This window comes from Eurypyga helias, unplaced genomic scaffold, assembly GCF_000690775.1.
Source record: "Eurypyga helias isolate BGI_N326 unplaced genomic scaffold, ASM69077v1 scaffold12948, whole genome shotgun sequence".
Taxonomy (NCBI): domain Eukaryota; kingdom Metazoa; phylum Chordata; class Aves; order Eurypygiformes; family Eurypygidae; genus Eurypyga; species Eurypyga helias.
In genome coordinates this window covers 10,000-27,871 of record NW_010268976.1, presented here as the reverse complement: position 1 = coordinate 27,871, position 17,872 = coordinate 10,000, and the positions used below count along the sequence as shown (strand labels likewise).

Below are 17,872 nucleotides of genomic sequence, written 5' to 3'. Positions count from 1 at the left end.
CCCCCCAACCCCCCCCAGCCTAGCCCCATGGCAGAGGGGCTCCAGCCCTCGGAACATCTTTGTGGCCTTCTCTGGACTTGCTCCAATTTAAGCTTGTCTGTGAATTTTAACACATCAATTTCTGTATTAGGCCGAATTTACCTCCTGTTTGAGCCAGAGAGACCCATCCTTTCTCTGTGGGTAGAGCGGGATCAGGACCACAGGTACACATTTGAGCAGTGGTGCTGTGCTTTGCTTACAAGAAGCGTGTGAGGTACGCAAAACATGAACTGTGTAAAAGGCATCGGGGATCTCAGCCTTGATCCCAAGAAAGCGATAGCTGTGTTTTAAAGCCAGCCGCCGGAGCGGCTGCCAGTTGGCAGCAGGAGGTGGGGAATGTGTTTAAGCCGCATAGGAGCTCTGCATGCTATTGTGGGCTCCGTGACAGGCTACGGCTCTGGTTTTGGATGAAACGTCTGGCGAGCAGAGGGTGTTCGGCCTCGGCAGCAATCTGTTCAGTGGGAAATGGTCTTGGGGAGCTGGCGGCTGCCCCCCGAGAAGCTCGTGTGGGGAGCAGTGGCTCCGGGAGTGTCTCTCTGGCAGAGTTGCTGCTGCATTGGCAGCAGCGGTGTCTGCAGGGCTGCCCTGGGTATCGCTGGGTGGAGCTTCAGTTGCCCATCAGGAAGCGAAGGGATGCCCAGGGAGGCCCTAGGTACTAGATGTAGGCATTTCCACCCGGAGCCTTCTCATAGGAAGGAGCTGTAGGAGTTAGGGAGGGGAGGAGACATCATGATGCAGAGGCAAGAGGGGATTGTGTCACCCCGAATGGCTCACGACGGATGACACAGAAACAGAGCCAGGGAGTACGATGTGGCCACTTGTTCATTGACGAGCGTGTGCCAATAGATTCACCACAAGGATGTGTTACCAGCCGGGGATCACGGCTCCTGTTGCAGGAGCTGCTGTTTTGAGCTCCTGAGAGCTGGCAGGAGCCAGAGATGAACCTCACGGCCCTTCTTTATCACCATGCCCTGGCAGAGCAGCTCTGGGAGCAGAGACCCCATCCTAGGGGTCCTTCTGTCATACTCTGATGCTCCTGTCCTTTTCCTTTGAGTTATCCTTCTGCCCCATTATGGAGCTGATTTCCAAAACAATTCGAAGTAGTGCCTGCTCCATTTGAGCTACTAATCTCATGTTTTACCTCTGAATTCAAGGCTGGCATGCAGCCCCAGGGCAGAGGTGGTGGGATCCAGGCTCTCCTCTCTCTTCTAATCTTCACCTTCTGAGATTATCTCCAAAATCCTGCTCCTCGGGGCATTTCTATCCAGGTAAACTGGTGTCCCTGCTCACTTGCTGTGCAGCTATTGCAGTTAAACCTTTAGTTCAAAGGTGAGCCACAGAGTGAGGTGGGTTTGCTCTGCTGATATGTTAATACTGCATTCCTCTTGGTTTTGTCTTCTTGTCTAGTTGTGTGCTTCAGCTTCAGGAGTCGTGCTCTTGGGTGTAGTCCCTGACTTAAATTCCCTAATAAATTACAATAAATAAGAACTAAATAATAAGTTCTGTCCTACTGGGGAGTTGTTGATTAGAGGATGGAGAATTGACCTCCAGAGCCTGCATTAGCTGTTGTGGTTTTCTGGCTCAGCTGTTTCGTCTTCTCTTCAAGAACCAACAGAATGAAAATATTGCCACCAGAGCCGACTCGGTGCAGAAACACATGGATGTGGTTGAGTGTCTCTGTTTACAGAGTGTTGGCTGGGTACTATCCATTATCTGAAGCATCTCAGCCTATCATTGCTCTAGTTAATGAGTTTAATTGGCAGTTTAAAGGTTGTGCTTTTGCAATACAGTTTTTAACGTACTTGGGAACATCTTGGGACCATCATCCGATGAAGCCTGGACCCCTTCCCATTGATTTCTCAATTGCTGTGAGATGTCTGTGGAAGGAGGCTTCCATCTCTACCATCCCTCCTCCCCACCCCCTGTCTTCAGTCGTAAATTACTACGGGTAATTCCTGGTGTTGAGCTTCTCCCTGTGAACTGGTAAACAACGCCGTGTGAATCCTGGGATGGTGCTCTGGAGCTGGTGGCTGAGGAGTGCGGGGAGATGTTTGGGGTGTCCTGGAAAGAGATCCTAGCACTTCTTCCCGCTAATCCCATTAGCTCGCCCTGGCCCTGTGACAGGGGCTGGGAGCCTGGCTGCAGGCTGGCCGCTCTCTAAACCCTGCACACAATGAATGGGTGACTTCAAAGAGGCTAAATGGAATTTGCATTTCCAAGCTCTCACAGCCAAGGTCTTCAGGAAGGGATGAAAGTGTCTTTTGTTAAACTTAATGGCAGAGTTGATTAAAAAAGCTCTGATTTTTCCCTATTAATGGCATGGTCTGATTCTGCTGTTAAGCTTTCAGCATCTGGGGGAGGATGAATTCTGCAAGAAAATAAAAAAAGCACACAAAGAAAGTAACCTGTTGCCTACCCAGCTGTGATCAGCCTTGGGGATATGCCAGTTCAATTTTTCATAACTTGAGAGCCACGTAGGAGCTGTCTGGGGTGGGTACCGGCGTGAACAACAAGGAAATGATCAGCAATTTTTCCTTGGGCATCTCCCTTGGCCCAGGCCTCAGCAGAGCCGAGGTGTCTGCCTTTCGGAAAGTGGGTCCCCGGTACCTCCAACCGGATTCTCAGAGCAACAAAGTCAAAAGGGTTGATGCATGCAGTCGGTGGGTGTTTCAGTGATCACCTATGCAACCCCCTCCTCAAAACATCCATAAAACTATCTGCTGTGTGCCAGCACTTAGCTGCTGATTATCTGTGCAAAATAAGCAGTGCCTGGTCGGGTCCTCAGAGGTTTAGTAATTTCCTTTCTTTGCTTTGTTCGAAGAATATTGGCAAATAATTTCACATCTGGATTTATGTATTAAATGTCTCCTATATTGCATAAAACAAAGCACCTAATGAAAGAAATCTGTCTGTTTAACTCCCGTCTTAGCGTTGGTTCTGTTTTAGCAATAACCGTTACCACACTCAGGGAAGATTGAAGAAACATTTCCTATTCCAAGGGTGTCAGTGCTGGGAGTGGTTTGATTTTCTCTCTACACTTTAAATTCTGTCTCTGCTAGCATGACTCTTCCTGCGATGTTTATCCATATTAAATACAAGTTTGGTGAAAAATAGAAAACAGCATGCCAGTTGCTTTAAATAAACATAAATCTGGGGGTTTTTCAGGTTTTCTCTTCTAATCAAAGTTGGGAATATTCGTACAGCCTTCCCCCATGCCAAAAGCATTCATTCCATACAGCATTCATGCGTGCTCTGGCCAACCTGAAGTGCCACTGAACTGTTTTTACCAGACCGCTGAAGCTTTTTGAAACAAATCAACAGTCAGAATCTGTTCTATAAGGCTTTTATATCCCTGTATTCGCTTTGGGCTCGCTTGTGAGATACTGAAAGCTACCTGGAGCAGTGTGGGAATCCTTTCAGCTTCCAGTCATCCCGGGCACAAAGGCGGTGCCGTGCCCCCTGCGCTACCTAAGGAGCATGTAATCCCTCATCAGAGGCTTTTAATGGCGGGGAAGGCGGCATGCGGGCTCCTGCGCTGGGCCTGCGTCACCCAGAACGAATCGGCCGGCGCAGGACAAACGCCGCGAGCCCCTGGCCGCAGCCTCTGAGGACACAAGGGCCAGCTCCCCGGAGGGACATTTTGTTGCAAAGTCGCATGTGAAATGTTTCACCCTTTTGTATTTATGATTGATTTCAGTGATGAGTATGAAGAGGACGGGTTTTGCCAGCCTTACAGGGGGATTGCTTGTGCACGGTTTATCGGAAATCGAACCATTTATATGGAGTCTTTGCATATGCAAGGTGAAATAGAAAATCAGATTACAGGTCAGTAAAAAATACACTTCTTCTTCCCCTCAAAGCTGTCTTTTCCCAAAAAGCTGCTAGAGTTTTATAAACTGCCGTCCTATTTTCATTTGCTCTTTATCCGCTCTTGCTGTGAGCTTCTCACCACGAAGCTCGCCCGGGCCTCCCGCGCTGTGCGCTGTCGGTGGAGGGACTCATCTGACGCGTGACAGTGCGAGCAGCCTTCATGTCTCTGCTTATCCAGCTCCCCCGAAAGAACTGAGAAAGGAGTTTCCAAGCAGAAGGGGCTGTGTATTTCCAGCTTCTGGGGGTCTCACGGCCAGGCTGCCTTGTGCTGCTGTTACCCCAGCAGATTTTAAAAACAAACCAGACTTAGTTGATTTTGATGTGGTTGAGATCATGCAGGCACTGGAAGAGGCTGCATAAATAATCCAGTAGGTAATGTTTTTCCTTTAGATTGGTAAAGAACCGGTTTTCAGCCTTTTTGTGGGAGGTGCTATGCTGATGGGGGTGCTGAATTCAATCTGAGGCCTCTTAGATATTGTGATACTTCTCCATTTTTTTTTAATATAAATTAACCTTGGCCACTTCCTAACCATGGTAATCGTCCCCTCTCTATTCAGATTTTCTCTTGCTGTCAGAATATTCCAAATTTCCCTTCCCCCTAGCGCGTTCTTCCTTTGTCTCCAAACACCGTCAGCGTAGAGAAAAAGGCTTTTGCATTGCTGACAGGGGAGGCAAATGATTTCTCTACAGCCAGCAGCTCACAATCCTACGCCAGTTGGTTTCAAAAGTCGTTTGGGACGGTATGAAAGCTGTCATCTTCCACCCAGGTGCTGGTACTGTCAGCCTGCGCCCTCTGGGAACTTTGGGGTTTACCTGTCGGGTAAAATGCATTGAAATATTATATGACTGCCAGTTGCTATAAAAGATTTTTAGGGGAACACAAAGGTATAATTAGGTTTGGGGTTTTGGTAACGTGCTTAACGTTAATCCCATGTTGAAAACCAGATGTATTTCCTCTGTCAGCGAAATCAGCATCGTTAATAACTTTTAATGTAATTAGCGCTCTGTGTTTGTGGAAGGCCCGTTCATCACCTGAACATCTGAAAATGATAGTCGCAATGGGAAGTGAGGGTTATACTGGGAAGGCGAGAGCACAGGAATAAGAATCCCACCGGGTTAAGTAAAATCCTTTTGTATATTTTACAGCTGCCTTCACCATGATTGGCACTTCCAGCCATTTGTCGGATAAATGCTCCCAGTTTGCTATTCCTTCGCTGTGCCATTACGCCTTCCCCTACTGCGACGAGACTTCGGCAGCTCCCAAGCCACGAGACCTGTGCCGCGATGAGTGCGAAATTCTGGAAAACGTCCTCTGTCAGACAGAGTATATTTTTGCAAGATCTAATCCCATGATTCTGATGAGATTAAAGCTGCCCAACTGCGAAGATCTCCCTCAGCCAGATAGCCCCGAAGCTGTCAACTGTATCCGGATTGGGATTCCAATGGCAGATCCCATAAATAAAAGTAAGTGAAAACCGCCTGTTTCTCCGTACAAAAAAGAAATACCGCTGGGAAACGGTTGGCTGTAAGGGTTTGTGCATCAGCTTGGAGCCAGTGCTGGGCTTTGGAAGCTCGCAGGCGCCGTGCTCTCGCATTACCCGGCTCCCACACTTTTCCCCTCACTACTCCGAAATGCGTTTTCATTTTTTTCTTTAGCCACCTCTGGGCTCACGGTAATGCTCTCGATCGGTTTCAGGTCTTTTCTAATTAATGCCAAGTAGGAAACAGTGACAGTGTGAGCATTGGAATACTGAGGAACGTGGGTAGGTTCAGCCTCCCCGTCCTCCCGCAGCAGCCCGATGCGCTCCCGCAAGCCAGTGGGTGCAGAACGGGGCTGCGTGTCAGGAGGGGCCGGGGCTGTCCCTGCCTCATCGTAGGCATCGGCGGAGCTCGCTCTTGGATCAGGCTGGGCTGCAGCCTCTTCACAGCCCTTATGCACCTCAGTAGCCCAATATAAAATGTGGCTCCCACAAATTCTCCACCTTCACATGAAAATGGCTGCAATTCAGGTTCCCACTGTAGTTTTTACTTCTTTTGTGTATCTTATATTAAAAACGCTTGGCATAAGCTGTTTTCATTACAGAAGCATAAGCTTTAAATCCTCCCAGGAATGTGAATGCAAAGCAGGCCCTGCGTTACAGCCACAGCAAATTGGGAGCCCGTGCTCCCAAACCAGGTTTCCCAGCCCCGGGCCAGCATCTGCATGCTGGGGCTGGGGGATGCTGGCGACACAAGCTCTGCCTTGCCTCCGCCAACCATTGCTTTGGATTTCTATTTATTATTTTTCAGACCACAGATGCTACAACAGCACAGGAGTAGATTACCGGGGGACGGTGAGCGTGACCAGGTCGGGGCGGCAGTGCCAGCCGTGGAACTCGCAGTACCCCCACACCCACACCTTCACCGCCATCAGGTACCCCGAGCTCAACGGGGGCCACTCCTACTGCCGCAACCCGGGCAACCAGAAGGACGCCCCGTGGTGCTTCACCTTAGACGAGAACTTTAAGTCTGAGCTTTGTGACGTCCCGGCATGTGGTAATTACTGATCTTTTTTTATGTTTCGCTTTGGAACAGAAAGGGGAATTGGTTTGTCGCAGCTGTACAGCCATCCTGCAGAACAGGAGCTCGGGTTGCTGTGTACAGGGTCTTTGATGAATCCCTGGAAAGAGAGCTGCAGGAAAGGCCACCTACAGTGTTTGTATCTGAGGCTGTAGCATCCCCTCCCGGCCTGAGGAGACCTTTGAGCACTTCCTGCCCACGCAGCTGGCAAAGCGGTGGCATGAAAATGCTTCGCTAGGGAACGCCTGAGCGCAGCCCAGAAGGGGATGGAGCAGCCGCGCGTTACCAGCCCCGGCGTCCCAGGCTTTCCGGGTTGCCGTTAGCATCCACACGCAGTCCTTAGTCCAGATTAAGTCAGGTTACAGAAGTTGCACTGTTGACACTGATCCACAAGGTGGTTATAAAACGTTCTCCGTTTTGCTGTGTTTATTAAGAGCCATTTTAATAAATGCAAACCTCGCTTAACAGAGCTCAGGCCGTGGTTAAAACCAGAGCTCATCTTGCCAGCTCCCCTTAGCTGTATTTTAGGTTTGTGTTTACAGAACTGCCCTGGCTGCATTTTGGTATTGCAGAATGAACAAAAATAGAGATTTAGCACTCATTTTGTTCTGCTTTTCTGAGACCCAGGGCAAGTGGATGGAAGACCTGAACAAACGGTTCCTAATTGTTTTATCCGCATTTAAAAATACCAATACTGGTGGCGTGCCAAGAAAAAAAATACAGCTATGTGCATGGAAATGCCAGAAATGCACCCAGTGATGTTCTGGAAACTCATGGCACAGAGTTTCACACAAAGTTTTATGTTGCCTACAAGTTGTCACAGTAACTTTACCTTTCCCCTTGGAAAGGAGAGACCTTTTGATGTTACTGTTCGATAGCCAGAACCAAATTAAATTATTTCTGGTTGTGGTTATGAACATTCCTGCAGTGAGACATGTTCTGAGCCTGCTCCTGAGTCTTTTTCAATTAATGGAAAGATGGGAATCGATGCCAAAATGGGGTCTAAATTATGATCTTACTGAAAGCGTAGATCAGGGGAAAGGGAGGCGGTCTGGGCTGTCTCATGTGCATCTCAAACCCTCTCTAACCCTTTTTAGAGTCCTGTATCTCTTTTACTGTTATTTCAGGGCATTTAACTGCTGTTATTTTTCCTGTTAATTAGGCACAGTGATAGACTGACTACAGGAGAGTAGCTCAATCTATATAAACTGTTCTGGAGATCTTTTTCCAACCCTTCAGCACAAAAATCTGGACCTAAGTAGCAGTCAGCAGGACTCCCCTTCGCCCACTGTCGGCTCTTGGCTCTGCCGCTCGGGAGCTACACGGCTGCCTGGGCTGGGTGAGGGGATGGAGCGCAGCCCCAGGGGGTTTGGACAAGCTCAGGGGACTCTGCATGTCCACCCCCAGCGATGCTGGTGAGCCCCGTGCTCCAGCTGCACTGTGGCTGCACAACCTTGCAGCCATGTGCTTTTTGTGTTTTCCGCGACTTCTGGATAATTGGGTAATTAAGAGTTGATGGGGGGGGCCGCTTGCCAGGCCCCTTTTAGATGGGCTCTGAGATCCCAGGGCTGGCTCGGCCTTTTGGTCTGAACTAGCTGAAAGCAGGATGCTTTTGGATGTGTTGCAGAAGTCTCGGATTTGAACGTTTTACTAGATGATGAATGAGACAGGCTGGCTGGCTTGAAGAATTCCTGACAAGGGTTTTAATTACCTCTCACTCCTGCCTTAAATGGCACTCGCTGTACAGCAGGGTTACACAGCATTGTTATTCTCAATACAGACAAACAGGGCGCTATCAGGTGAGTAGTAATTTAATTGCTAAATGCTAATCTGCATATTAAAACCAAAATACCATGCGGGACTTGCGTTCTGCTGGTTTTGCACTGGCTGAAAGAGCCATTTCAGGCACGTTTTAAAAAGTATTGTGCCTCCTGCCTCACCAGGACATTGCCTACATGGGAAATGGATTTAATTAGGGTAGCTCCCAAGAAACCTATTAACCTAATGAGGCTTCACGGCAGGGGCTGCTACTTAATAAGAATAATAATTCCCTTTGACTGGAATAGCTCAGGTGATGAACTAGTGCCCAGGTCTCCGTCTGCCTCGTGCTGATCCTTCCTTTTTCTGCCCTTCTGCTAGGCACAGGCGGACTGTGAGGAGGACAGTGCTGTAGTCCTCTTGCTTCCCAAAAGCCATAGAAATATTTGGGCTACCTCTCCTCTCAATTAAAAAACAGATGGCACAATTTAAAAAGAACTATCAAAAAGGAGCGTGGGGGGAGCAGGACAGCACGAGCCTGTAAGAGGGGAGAGGTTATGCAAAGTGGCATCCAGAACTGTTTGAACTTTGCCTCTGTCACAATTTGAGTCCAACCCAAGCTTCAGATCAAGTTCATGTTTAATTAAATGCATAAAATGGTATCTGTGTGGGCCGCTAAGCACTTCTACAAATCCAGCCCGGAAAACACAGGCAAACAAACTGAAATGACCCTGTAGGAATAACAAAACATTCCCCGTTCTGCCAGAATCCGCTAAGCCTGATGCAGACCTTCACCATCTCCCTCGGAAACAACCAGGCTGCGGCCACCAGTCCTGCAGCTCAGGGGGAAACTCCAAGTTCCCGGGGTGCCCTATGGTTAGTGTGTTAATCTGTGCGTAATTATATCTTAAACTTTATGAATGCTCCTGGGAAAGAGCAGAGCAAAGCAGGCTTCAGCGTCCTTGTGCTCAGAGCAGTCCGGCCAGAAGGTACAGTTGGTAGAGGGGTGGGTTTTCCCATTATGTCATCAATCCTATTAAGACCAAGTCCTCAGTGTGTAAGATTTTTTTTTTTAAAGATTATGTTACAGCTTTTGTCTGTGTCCAGACTTTTTGAACCACTTTTCCTGACTTTTGGGATAAAAACCAGGGTTGCTCTCTCTGTTTCTTGCCATGTGAGTGCATTCCCTCCTATTTCCCAGGTGTTCTCCCTTTCTTCTGCTCAGAGACCCTAATAGTCCTGCTCCTGCACCTAAAACTCACTAGAAAGTAGGGTTTCAGTTGCACATCGTTTGTTGCAGTGCCCTGGGTGGCCACACAAACGCTTTGGCCCATGCTTAGGAGATGCTGAGAACAGGAGGGTGGAAATAGATGAGGGGATAAAACTATCCTTTTTAACAGCTCCCCACATTTCTGTTGGATTAAGGAAACTGTGGCACCAAAACCCAATGTATGTATTAAAATAGAGTCCATAATCCCATCAGAGCCTTCCTGCCATGAGCTGTGTTAGAAATTAGCTTTTCCGTGGGCTTGTGTTGGACCATCACTCCATTTTACCCCAAGCAACGGCCGCTCACGCTATTCAGCTATTCAACGACCGTAAGTAGGTTCAGACTGACAGGCCGCAGGGAAATAGTTCCTAGCCAGTCTGTCTTCTTACAGAAATGTTACCCAACAAAATAATTGCTCTGTTAATAATAAGGAAATAAAGCAGCATTCAAGGTAGATTGCAATAGTACTACCTGGATGGTTTATTCTTCTTAATTCTAGTTGACCCAGGGATGTATTTGACTCTGTGGGATTCTTCATTCATTGTCTTGTTGTTGTTTTGGATTTTTTTCTGAACCAGATTATAAGGATTCCAAGGAAAAAAATAAAATGGAAATCCTGTATATCCTGGTGCCGAGCGTTACTATTCCCCTGGCCATAGCCTTGCTCTTCTTCTTCATCTGCATCTGTCGCAACAATCAGAAGTCGTCCTCCCCTCCCGTTCAGAGGCAGCCGAAACACGTAAGGGGGCAAAATGTGGAGATGTCGATGCTCAACGCCTATAAACCAAAGGTAACCCCTCATTTCTGCTTCCACGTTCGCTGTCTGTAAAGGCAGGGAGCGAAATGCTTTGATCAACTCAGCGCTGAAATGTTCCCCTGATTTCCAACTCGCGGTTTCTGCTGGTGCCTTTAGCTGAAACCTCTGTGAGGACTTTCCTTAGGAGCAGCGAGAAGAGGTAATTCCTGTGTGTCCATGTGTCTGGAGAAATAGGAGATGGAGGGGGTTTGTCACAAGGAAAGCAACCCGTTCCTGAAGCATCTCTGAATTGCCTCATTTAAGTTAGAAAGTGCAGATAAAGGTGTGATTCAGCATTTTCACAAGAGACTTTTCTCACGGAGCTGCTGTAGTCATCTTTCACTCAGCTGAAATCACTTCGGAAAGATTTGTTTCGTGTTTTTTCAGGCTTACCCGTTCTCAATTAAAAAGAGAAATTCCCAAAACAGAGCCTCAAAACTCTGCCTGCCGTTCTGGCCAGCACAGCTGATGCACAGCGGCTGTCGTTGCTGGTATTGCTTTGCTTCGCTCTAGTCCCAGGTTCATGAAGCATTTTTTAAAAATCATTTAAGATTTAAGCGTGATTAACCTTGAGCCCCTTGTTTATTGGCAGGGCAGCCGATTTGCAAACCTGAATGGATCCCCCATCTCAGGGCTGCAACTGCCTTCTGCCACCTACGGGCGGAATAATGCCTGGGAAGGAGTAGTTGTCTTGCTTTTCACACCATGCCAATTCTCTGCCACAGCGTGATGGAAATTGTTCTTCTGAAGCATCTCAGAGTGAAAATCAATACCTACAAGGGGTTGGAACAGAAACTACGCAGACTGAAGCACATCAAACAGGCAGACATGCCTTTGAGTACACTGTTATGTTTGTTAGAAAATGACGTAGCAAAGTGAATCCAAATTCTGATTTTCTTGAGTTTCAGCAATGTGAACTCAAATTTTCAAACGTCAATAGGTGTTCTTTCACCAGAGCTAATCACTCAGCATCAGGAGAGGTTGCCCTTGTATTTCAGGAGTTATATTCTGAATAAATTCTGGAGTAGTTTCTTCTTAAGTTCAATATAGCAGCTATGAGGTGCTGCTATTACTTGCTCTTCAGTGTCAAGTTTATAGAATTAGGTTATCATAGAATCACGGAATGGTTTGGGTTGGAAGGGACCTTAAAGACTGTGGGCAGGGACACCTTCCACTAGGATATAGAGTTACAGAGAGTTAATTGTGGCAGTCTAAGGAAAATTACTTCAGTAGCTGTATCCCGTGGGATACAGGGAGGGAGATGCACTGCGAGGGCAGGGATGGATGGAGCTGTGCCACCCAGAGTTGTTGCTTTTCCAGGGGCGCTGCCCAGCGTGTCCATGGAGCCACAGTCTCAGTGCAGCAGGGCTGGACACGGAAAGTTGTTGCAGAGGAAAATTCCAGCTCAGCACCGGCTCACAGAAAGAGGAGGAGAGTCTTTTTGAGTCAGCGACAGCAAATCTAGACGTTTCGGTGCTGCAACATGCAGGGCTGCTTTTGCCCATTAGTAGGACAGAGTGCACCGACGGCGCACTGCTGACACCAGGATTCCTGCTTTAAATAGCCTTGGTGCTGATGGGGGGTGCCAGCTGGGCCGTCATGCAGGGTGTCTGTTCAGGGTGGTCAGCCAGAGTTTGGCCTGGTGTTACATTTTACCTCCTCACTCCCCCCCCGCTGGCCCAGTGAATTTATCTTGATTTTTCTTTGAAGTTCTTCATTTCATCTTTCGTATTCGGCTCAGGGTCGCTGTGTATCAAATGTTGGTACAAAACCCATTTAATTACCTAAGTGTCAAAACTCCCATCTTGCATCCAGCCTCCATGGAATGCTTGGTTGAATTTGGATTTGCTTCTTGGTCCCCGTTCCACTGGGTATTTGGGGTGCAGTCCTGGCTACACTGAAGATAGTGGGAACCGTCCCAGTTTCCACCTGGGCTGCCGACGCGCCGGCGCTGTGCGCGCAGCACGTAGGAAAGCAGCTCGCCCTGCAGTGTTTGCAGGCGTAGAACGCGCTGTTTTCTGTTTGTGTTTCAGTGCTGCAACAAGCTTTCCATCTTATTTATGCTAATTCTGTGTTTGCCCACTGGGAAACCCAGCTCTGCCTGTCTGAGATGTTTTGATTGCCTTTCAAACAAAATTTTAAAAGAAAGGAAGTCGAATCCTGTTTTTAAATACTGCATCCCGTATTAATGTCAGCTTTGGGTAACAACACGCTGAGGCTTCAGGCGCCAACTGAGGTAGACGTGCGTTTGCTCATGCAAATAAAAATGTTAGCGTTTCATCCAAAAGCCTATTTCAGTTTTAAGGGATTTTAATTGCCTTCAAAAAATAGGATAAACTGAGCCCCTCTTGTCGTTCACCTAATGGAAGGAGCCGATAGAGAGATAGAGGCGGTGGGCTTCACTCTTGCTGCTCTCCCTTTGTGCTCGGTTTACTTTGGCGTGCTGCCTCCGATGTATTTTACACTTCTTTACATTTTGTACACCAATGTATGACAAATACTTGTCAAACAAAAACTAAGCAGATTTATAACTGCTTAACTTGAAATGAGCCCTTCCTGCCAAAACTTTATGACTTCATTTTCTTTCATAGTTTTCCACTGTGTTGGTTCAAACAGACGAACCCAGCCTCAGGTCAGACAGAGGTCATTTCACTTTCATTACTGAAATATAATTTACAATATGCCAGACCTAAACAAGTTTTAGCCTAAAGGATTTGTATAATATAAACCATCTGCTCCTCAACAATATAGCTAATTTCCTGCCATCACCATACAGTCTACTGGCTGCCTGCTTTAATGGATTATTATTATTATTACTATTATTATTATTATTATTGCAGTATTTGTCTAAAAGTGGTTAATTGTTCAATACGGTTAGAATTCCTTTATTCTAAACTGCTGTTTTTAAATGATTGTTGAAAACGTCAGTTCTTTTCCTAGATTGCCGGTGTAAAGCTGCCATCTCAGGAATGCAAATGCTAGTGTTTACACCAATTTACGAGACATAGATCCCAAACTCATTAGCCTCAAATTACTACCTATGGCTGTACTCCGGACCCTAACTGAGTGGGTCTGGGTGGAGGGATTACAAACGCATGTGGAAGTTAACATCCGAAAACGATACGTCGTCTTTGTGGCCTAGGAGTGAATATGCACCCAAAATAACAGCAGGGGTGTTAAAAAGATTGCTTTCCTTCCTGACCACTATCTCATGTTTCCAACTGACTGCGTACTGCGTGTTTCAGAAATAGTCTCAACTGTACATTGAAGGGGTAATGGCAAAGTTGAGGAGGAATTGGCTATAAGGCGATTCCTTAGTAGCTTAAAAAGCTACTAATCTTATGGACACTTTAAGCTTATAGCTTAAAAAAAATCAAGTTTCTGCTAAAACTTTAGGCCCTGTCCCAGAAAACACTTCAGCGTGTACTTACTGAAAGTATGGGAATTGCCACAATTCCTGAAATTAGTCAGATTCAATTTTAAGTATATAAATGCCTTTGCTGAAATGCTGATGGTTCCTGCATATATCTAGATCTAATACTTACTGCTTTTATCTGATCGTTGTAGGGGGTAAGAAGTAATATCTACACTGAGGTTTGGAACAGGGGGCACAGAGAGGTGAAGCAGCACTCAGCCCGACCTTTGCCAATGTCCGGACACTGGTGTCCCTCTGGCCTGGGGCTGAGGTAGTCGCATCAGTGCCCGCGTCTCAGGGCTGAGCCGAACCGCTGCCAACTTCTAGTACCTGAAGGGGCTACAAAGAAGCTGGGGGGGACTTTTTCCAAGGGCCTGTAGTGCCAGGACAAGGGATAACGGGTTTAAATTGAAAGAGGGGAGGTTTAGATTAGATATCAGGAAGGAATTCTTCCCAGAGATGGTGGGGAGGCACTGGGACAGGTTGCCTGGAGAAGCTGTGGATGCCCCATCCCTGGGAGTGTCCAAGGCCAGGCTGGATGAGGCTTGGAGCAACCTGGTCTAGTGGAAGGTGTCCCTGCCCCTGGCAGGGGGGTTGGGACTGGATGATGTCTAAGGTCCCTTCCAACCCAAACCGCTCTATGTTTCTGTGATTCTGTGGATATGCAGCCCTGGGAGTTCCCGTGCTACTCTGCTTGGCTCTCAAGTGTCCCCTGCAAAAAGGTCTTTTAAAAATACGTTTTCAGACCTGTTTTTCTTGACACGTCTTTCCTGTCATTTCTTTAACAGAGTAAGGCAAAGGAGTTGCCTCTGTCTGCTGTTCGTTTCATGGAAGAACTGGGTGAATGTGCTTTCGGCAAGATCTACAAAGGGCACCTCTACCTTCCAGGCATGGATCATGCTCAGCTCGTTGCCATCAAGACACTGAAAGACTTTAACAACCCCCAGCAGTGGGCAGAGTTCCAGCAGGAAGCCTCTCTCATGGCCGAGCTCCATCACCCTAACATCGTTTGCCTCTTAGGTGTTGTGACCCAGGAGCAGCCCGTCTGCATGCTTTTCGAGTACATGAACCAAGGAGACCTCCATGAGTTTCTCATCATGCGCTCGCCGCATTCAGATGTTGGGTGCAGCAGCGACGAGGATGGGACTGTAAAATCCAGCCTGGACCACGGGGATTTCCTGCATATTGCAGTCCAGATTGCGGCAGGGATGGAGTACTTAGCAAGTCATTTTTTTGTCCATAAAGATCTCGCCGCTCGTAACATTTTAATTGGAGAACAACTTCATGTGAAGATTTCAGACCTTGGACTCTCGAGGGAAATCTACTCGGCAGATTACTACAGAGTTCAAAACAAGTCTCTCTTGCCAATTCGCTGGATGCCACCGGAGGCAATCATGTACGGCAAGTTCTCCTCCGATTCAGATATTTGGTCCTTTGGAGTTGTGTTGTGGGAAATATTCAGCTTTGGACTTCAACCGTATTACGGATTTAGTAATCAAGAAGTCATAGAGATGATCAGGAAAAGACAACTGCTGCCATGCTCTGAAGACTGTCCTCCCAGAATGTATAGCCTGATGACAGAGTGCTGGCATGATCTGCCATCCCGCAGGCCACGATTTAAGGAAATCCATGCCAGGCTGCGCTCGTGGGAGGGTCTTTCAAGTCACACGAGTTCTACTACCCCTTCTGGTGGGAATGCCACCACTCAGACAACTTCCCTCAGCGCCAGTCCGGTTAGCAATCTCAGTAACCCCAGGTACCCTAACTACATGTTCCCAGCACAAGGTATACCACAAGGTCAAATCGCCGGCTTCATCGGCCCGCCCATACCTCAAAACCAGCGATACATCCCGATCAATGGGTACCCAATTCCGCCAGGATATGCTGCTTTCCCAGCTGCCCACTATCAACCACAAGGTCCACCCAGGGTAATCCAGCACTGTCCTCCTCCAAAGAGTCGTTCTCCGAGCAGCGCCAGTGGGTCGACTAGCACGGGTCACGTCACTAGTTTGCCGTCTTCGGGATCCAACCAGGAAGCAAATATCCCTTTGCTGTCTCACATGTCGATTCCTAGTCATCCAGGGGGAATCGGTATTACAGTTTTTGGAAATAAAACTCAAAAACCGTACAAAATTGACTCGAAGCAGTCTTCCCTATTAGGAGACTCCAGCATCCATGGACCTAATGAATCTATGATTTCAGCTGAATTGTAAATAAGCGAGGCCTTTGTAAATAAAACTATTTACAGGACCAACTAGAAAGGCGTAGAAAAGATTTATATTCAAATATTTTATTAAAGATTCTTCTGGTTGTGTAACAGACATCGCAGCAAGTATCTTCTGTGAAGTTAAACTGCTTAACAGGATGGGCAGGCTCAACCAGACAAAGATCCTTGTGGTATGAATACTCAGCTTTCTCAATGGACGCGCTGTTTCTTTAAGTGCCGCCGACAATTCAGAAAGGGGAAGGGGGACTCTTCTTTTTTTTTTAAATAAAAACCATTTTATCCTAGGCTTTTTCACAGCTTTTTAGACCTCTGATGTGGGTTAAATCACAGAAACTTTTTTTTATGCTGAAAACATATTTTAATATTTGTCTCTTTTTTAGGAGATGCAAATATTCGGAGATCTACTGGGTGTGCAATTTCAGTTCCAATAGCCAGGGAAAATATTTGTAAATTTTGCAGTCAAGGATTGTGTTTCAAAGATGTGATCTGAGAGCTGAATAAATTACTTCAGGTAGGATTTTGCTCTTTCGTTAAGTTGGGAGTCTGAGTTCCGATTCGGAGCAAACGAAAGTCATTTATATGACAGCACAATAGCTTGAGTGACCAGCTTGCAGTCTACAAAAATCATCTGCTAGTGGCTGCTAAAGATGGCTGGAGTTTTAAGGAATTGCCTTAAAGGAAATGAAATTAAAGTGCTTTAATTTCAGGACCTGAACCAACTTACTCAAAGACAACGTTTCATAGTCTAGTAGTTAGGGCAGAAATTCCCTATCCTTTTGTTGCTATGCAACTGTTTAATGGAAAGGCTCCAAACCGCAATTTTATATATGACAATCAGTTTTCCCAGGAATATTTATTGTTTTGGATCAATGTGTAATTTCACTGACTACGACTCCAGTAACCCTGAAAAAGGGGAAACTCACATTCCGTCAGGCAGCAGGTCCGTTGATAGCAGTTTTGGCTGTCGAGTCTGATAATGTGAATTAGTGTTAACTTTCAGCTTAGAAATACGACATTTGTCTAATTACTAAAAAATCATTCAGGTATAAGCAACCTCGATTCTTCATTTGAAACCACTTTAATGAGTTACAGAAGTGCTGTGTACGTTACAGTTTTTCACAGACTTTTTTGTACTGAATAGTATTTTTATTGTACACGGAACGGCAACAACCTTCTGCTCAGTTGACAATGTTGTATAATATGACTTTATTTTTTATCTTTTTGCACAAAAGTGTGATGATGTTTTGTACAGCAGAAGTGAAAATACATCTCTGCATTTTATATCTTGGTCTGTTTCTTTTTATTTTTAACCTGATGTAGATGTTCTTGAAATATATTATGGTGATACTCAGCCACTACCTTATACAAATATTTTTCTTCGTTTTTCACTGCATGCGTTTAATCACTGTATTACTTGATGATTGATTTTTTAATTATGGGCATTTCAATTAGGCAAGCATGAAAATGTAATAACAAAGGCTATTTTATAATTAAGATACGTGCATTTTTGTATTTCACATGCCAGAGATGATATTAAACACTGATTATTTTATGCTGCTGTTTATTAAAACATTGTTTTAACATAAACGTAACGGGATTTCCTCCATCTTGGTGTAAGATACTTGAAAAGTTTTGCATTTAACGGAGAGCCAAGATGTGCTCGCTCAGCTCAGGCAGGGAGCCTGCTGCAGTGCTCACTTACGGGCCGTGAGGGTCTTGCAAGTCGTCTTTGCAGAGAGATTACCGAGGGGTGACGAACAGAGGCTTAAATGAATATTTGGCTGTGCAGATACTTGCAGAGCACACGCAAGAAGCGGGAGAACGATGCAGCATTTGCCACGATCTCATCAGTGCCATTTAGCTCCGTACCAAGGGCCGGCATCACCCTTTCAGCCCCTCGCTTAAGTCTCCCGTCCTGCTCCATCGTACGAGCTCTCA

At 46.5% G+C, this 17,872-nt stretch overlaps 1 protein-coding gene across 1 annotated transcript in view; it reads left to right on the top strand.

The window, feature by feature from the left end:
• ROR1 (receptor tyrosine kinase-like orphan receptor 1) overlaps positions 1-17,215 on the top strand; it is a 53,360-nt gene extending 36,145 nt beyond the window's left edge. Inside the window, exons 4-8 of the mRNA XM_010157938.1 lie at positions 3,737-3,864; positions 5,056-5,373; positions 6,199-6,444; positions 10,075-10,286; positions 14,496-17,215. Of these exons, the coding sequence (XP_010156240.1) occupies positions 3,737-3,864; positions 5,056-5,373; positions 6,199-6,444; positions 10,075-10,286; positions 14,496-15,920 (2,329 nt within the window). The 3' untranslated portion in view covers positions 15,921-17,215. The remainder of the gene's footprint in view (positions 1-3,736; positions 3,865-5,055; positions 5,374-6,198; positions 6,445-10,074; positions 10,287-14,495) is intronic.
• The last annotated feature ends 657 nt before the right edge of the window (positions 17,216-17,872 follow it).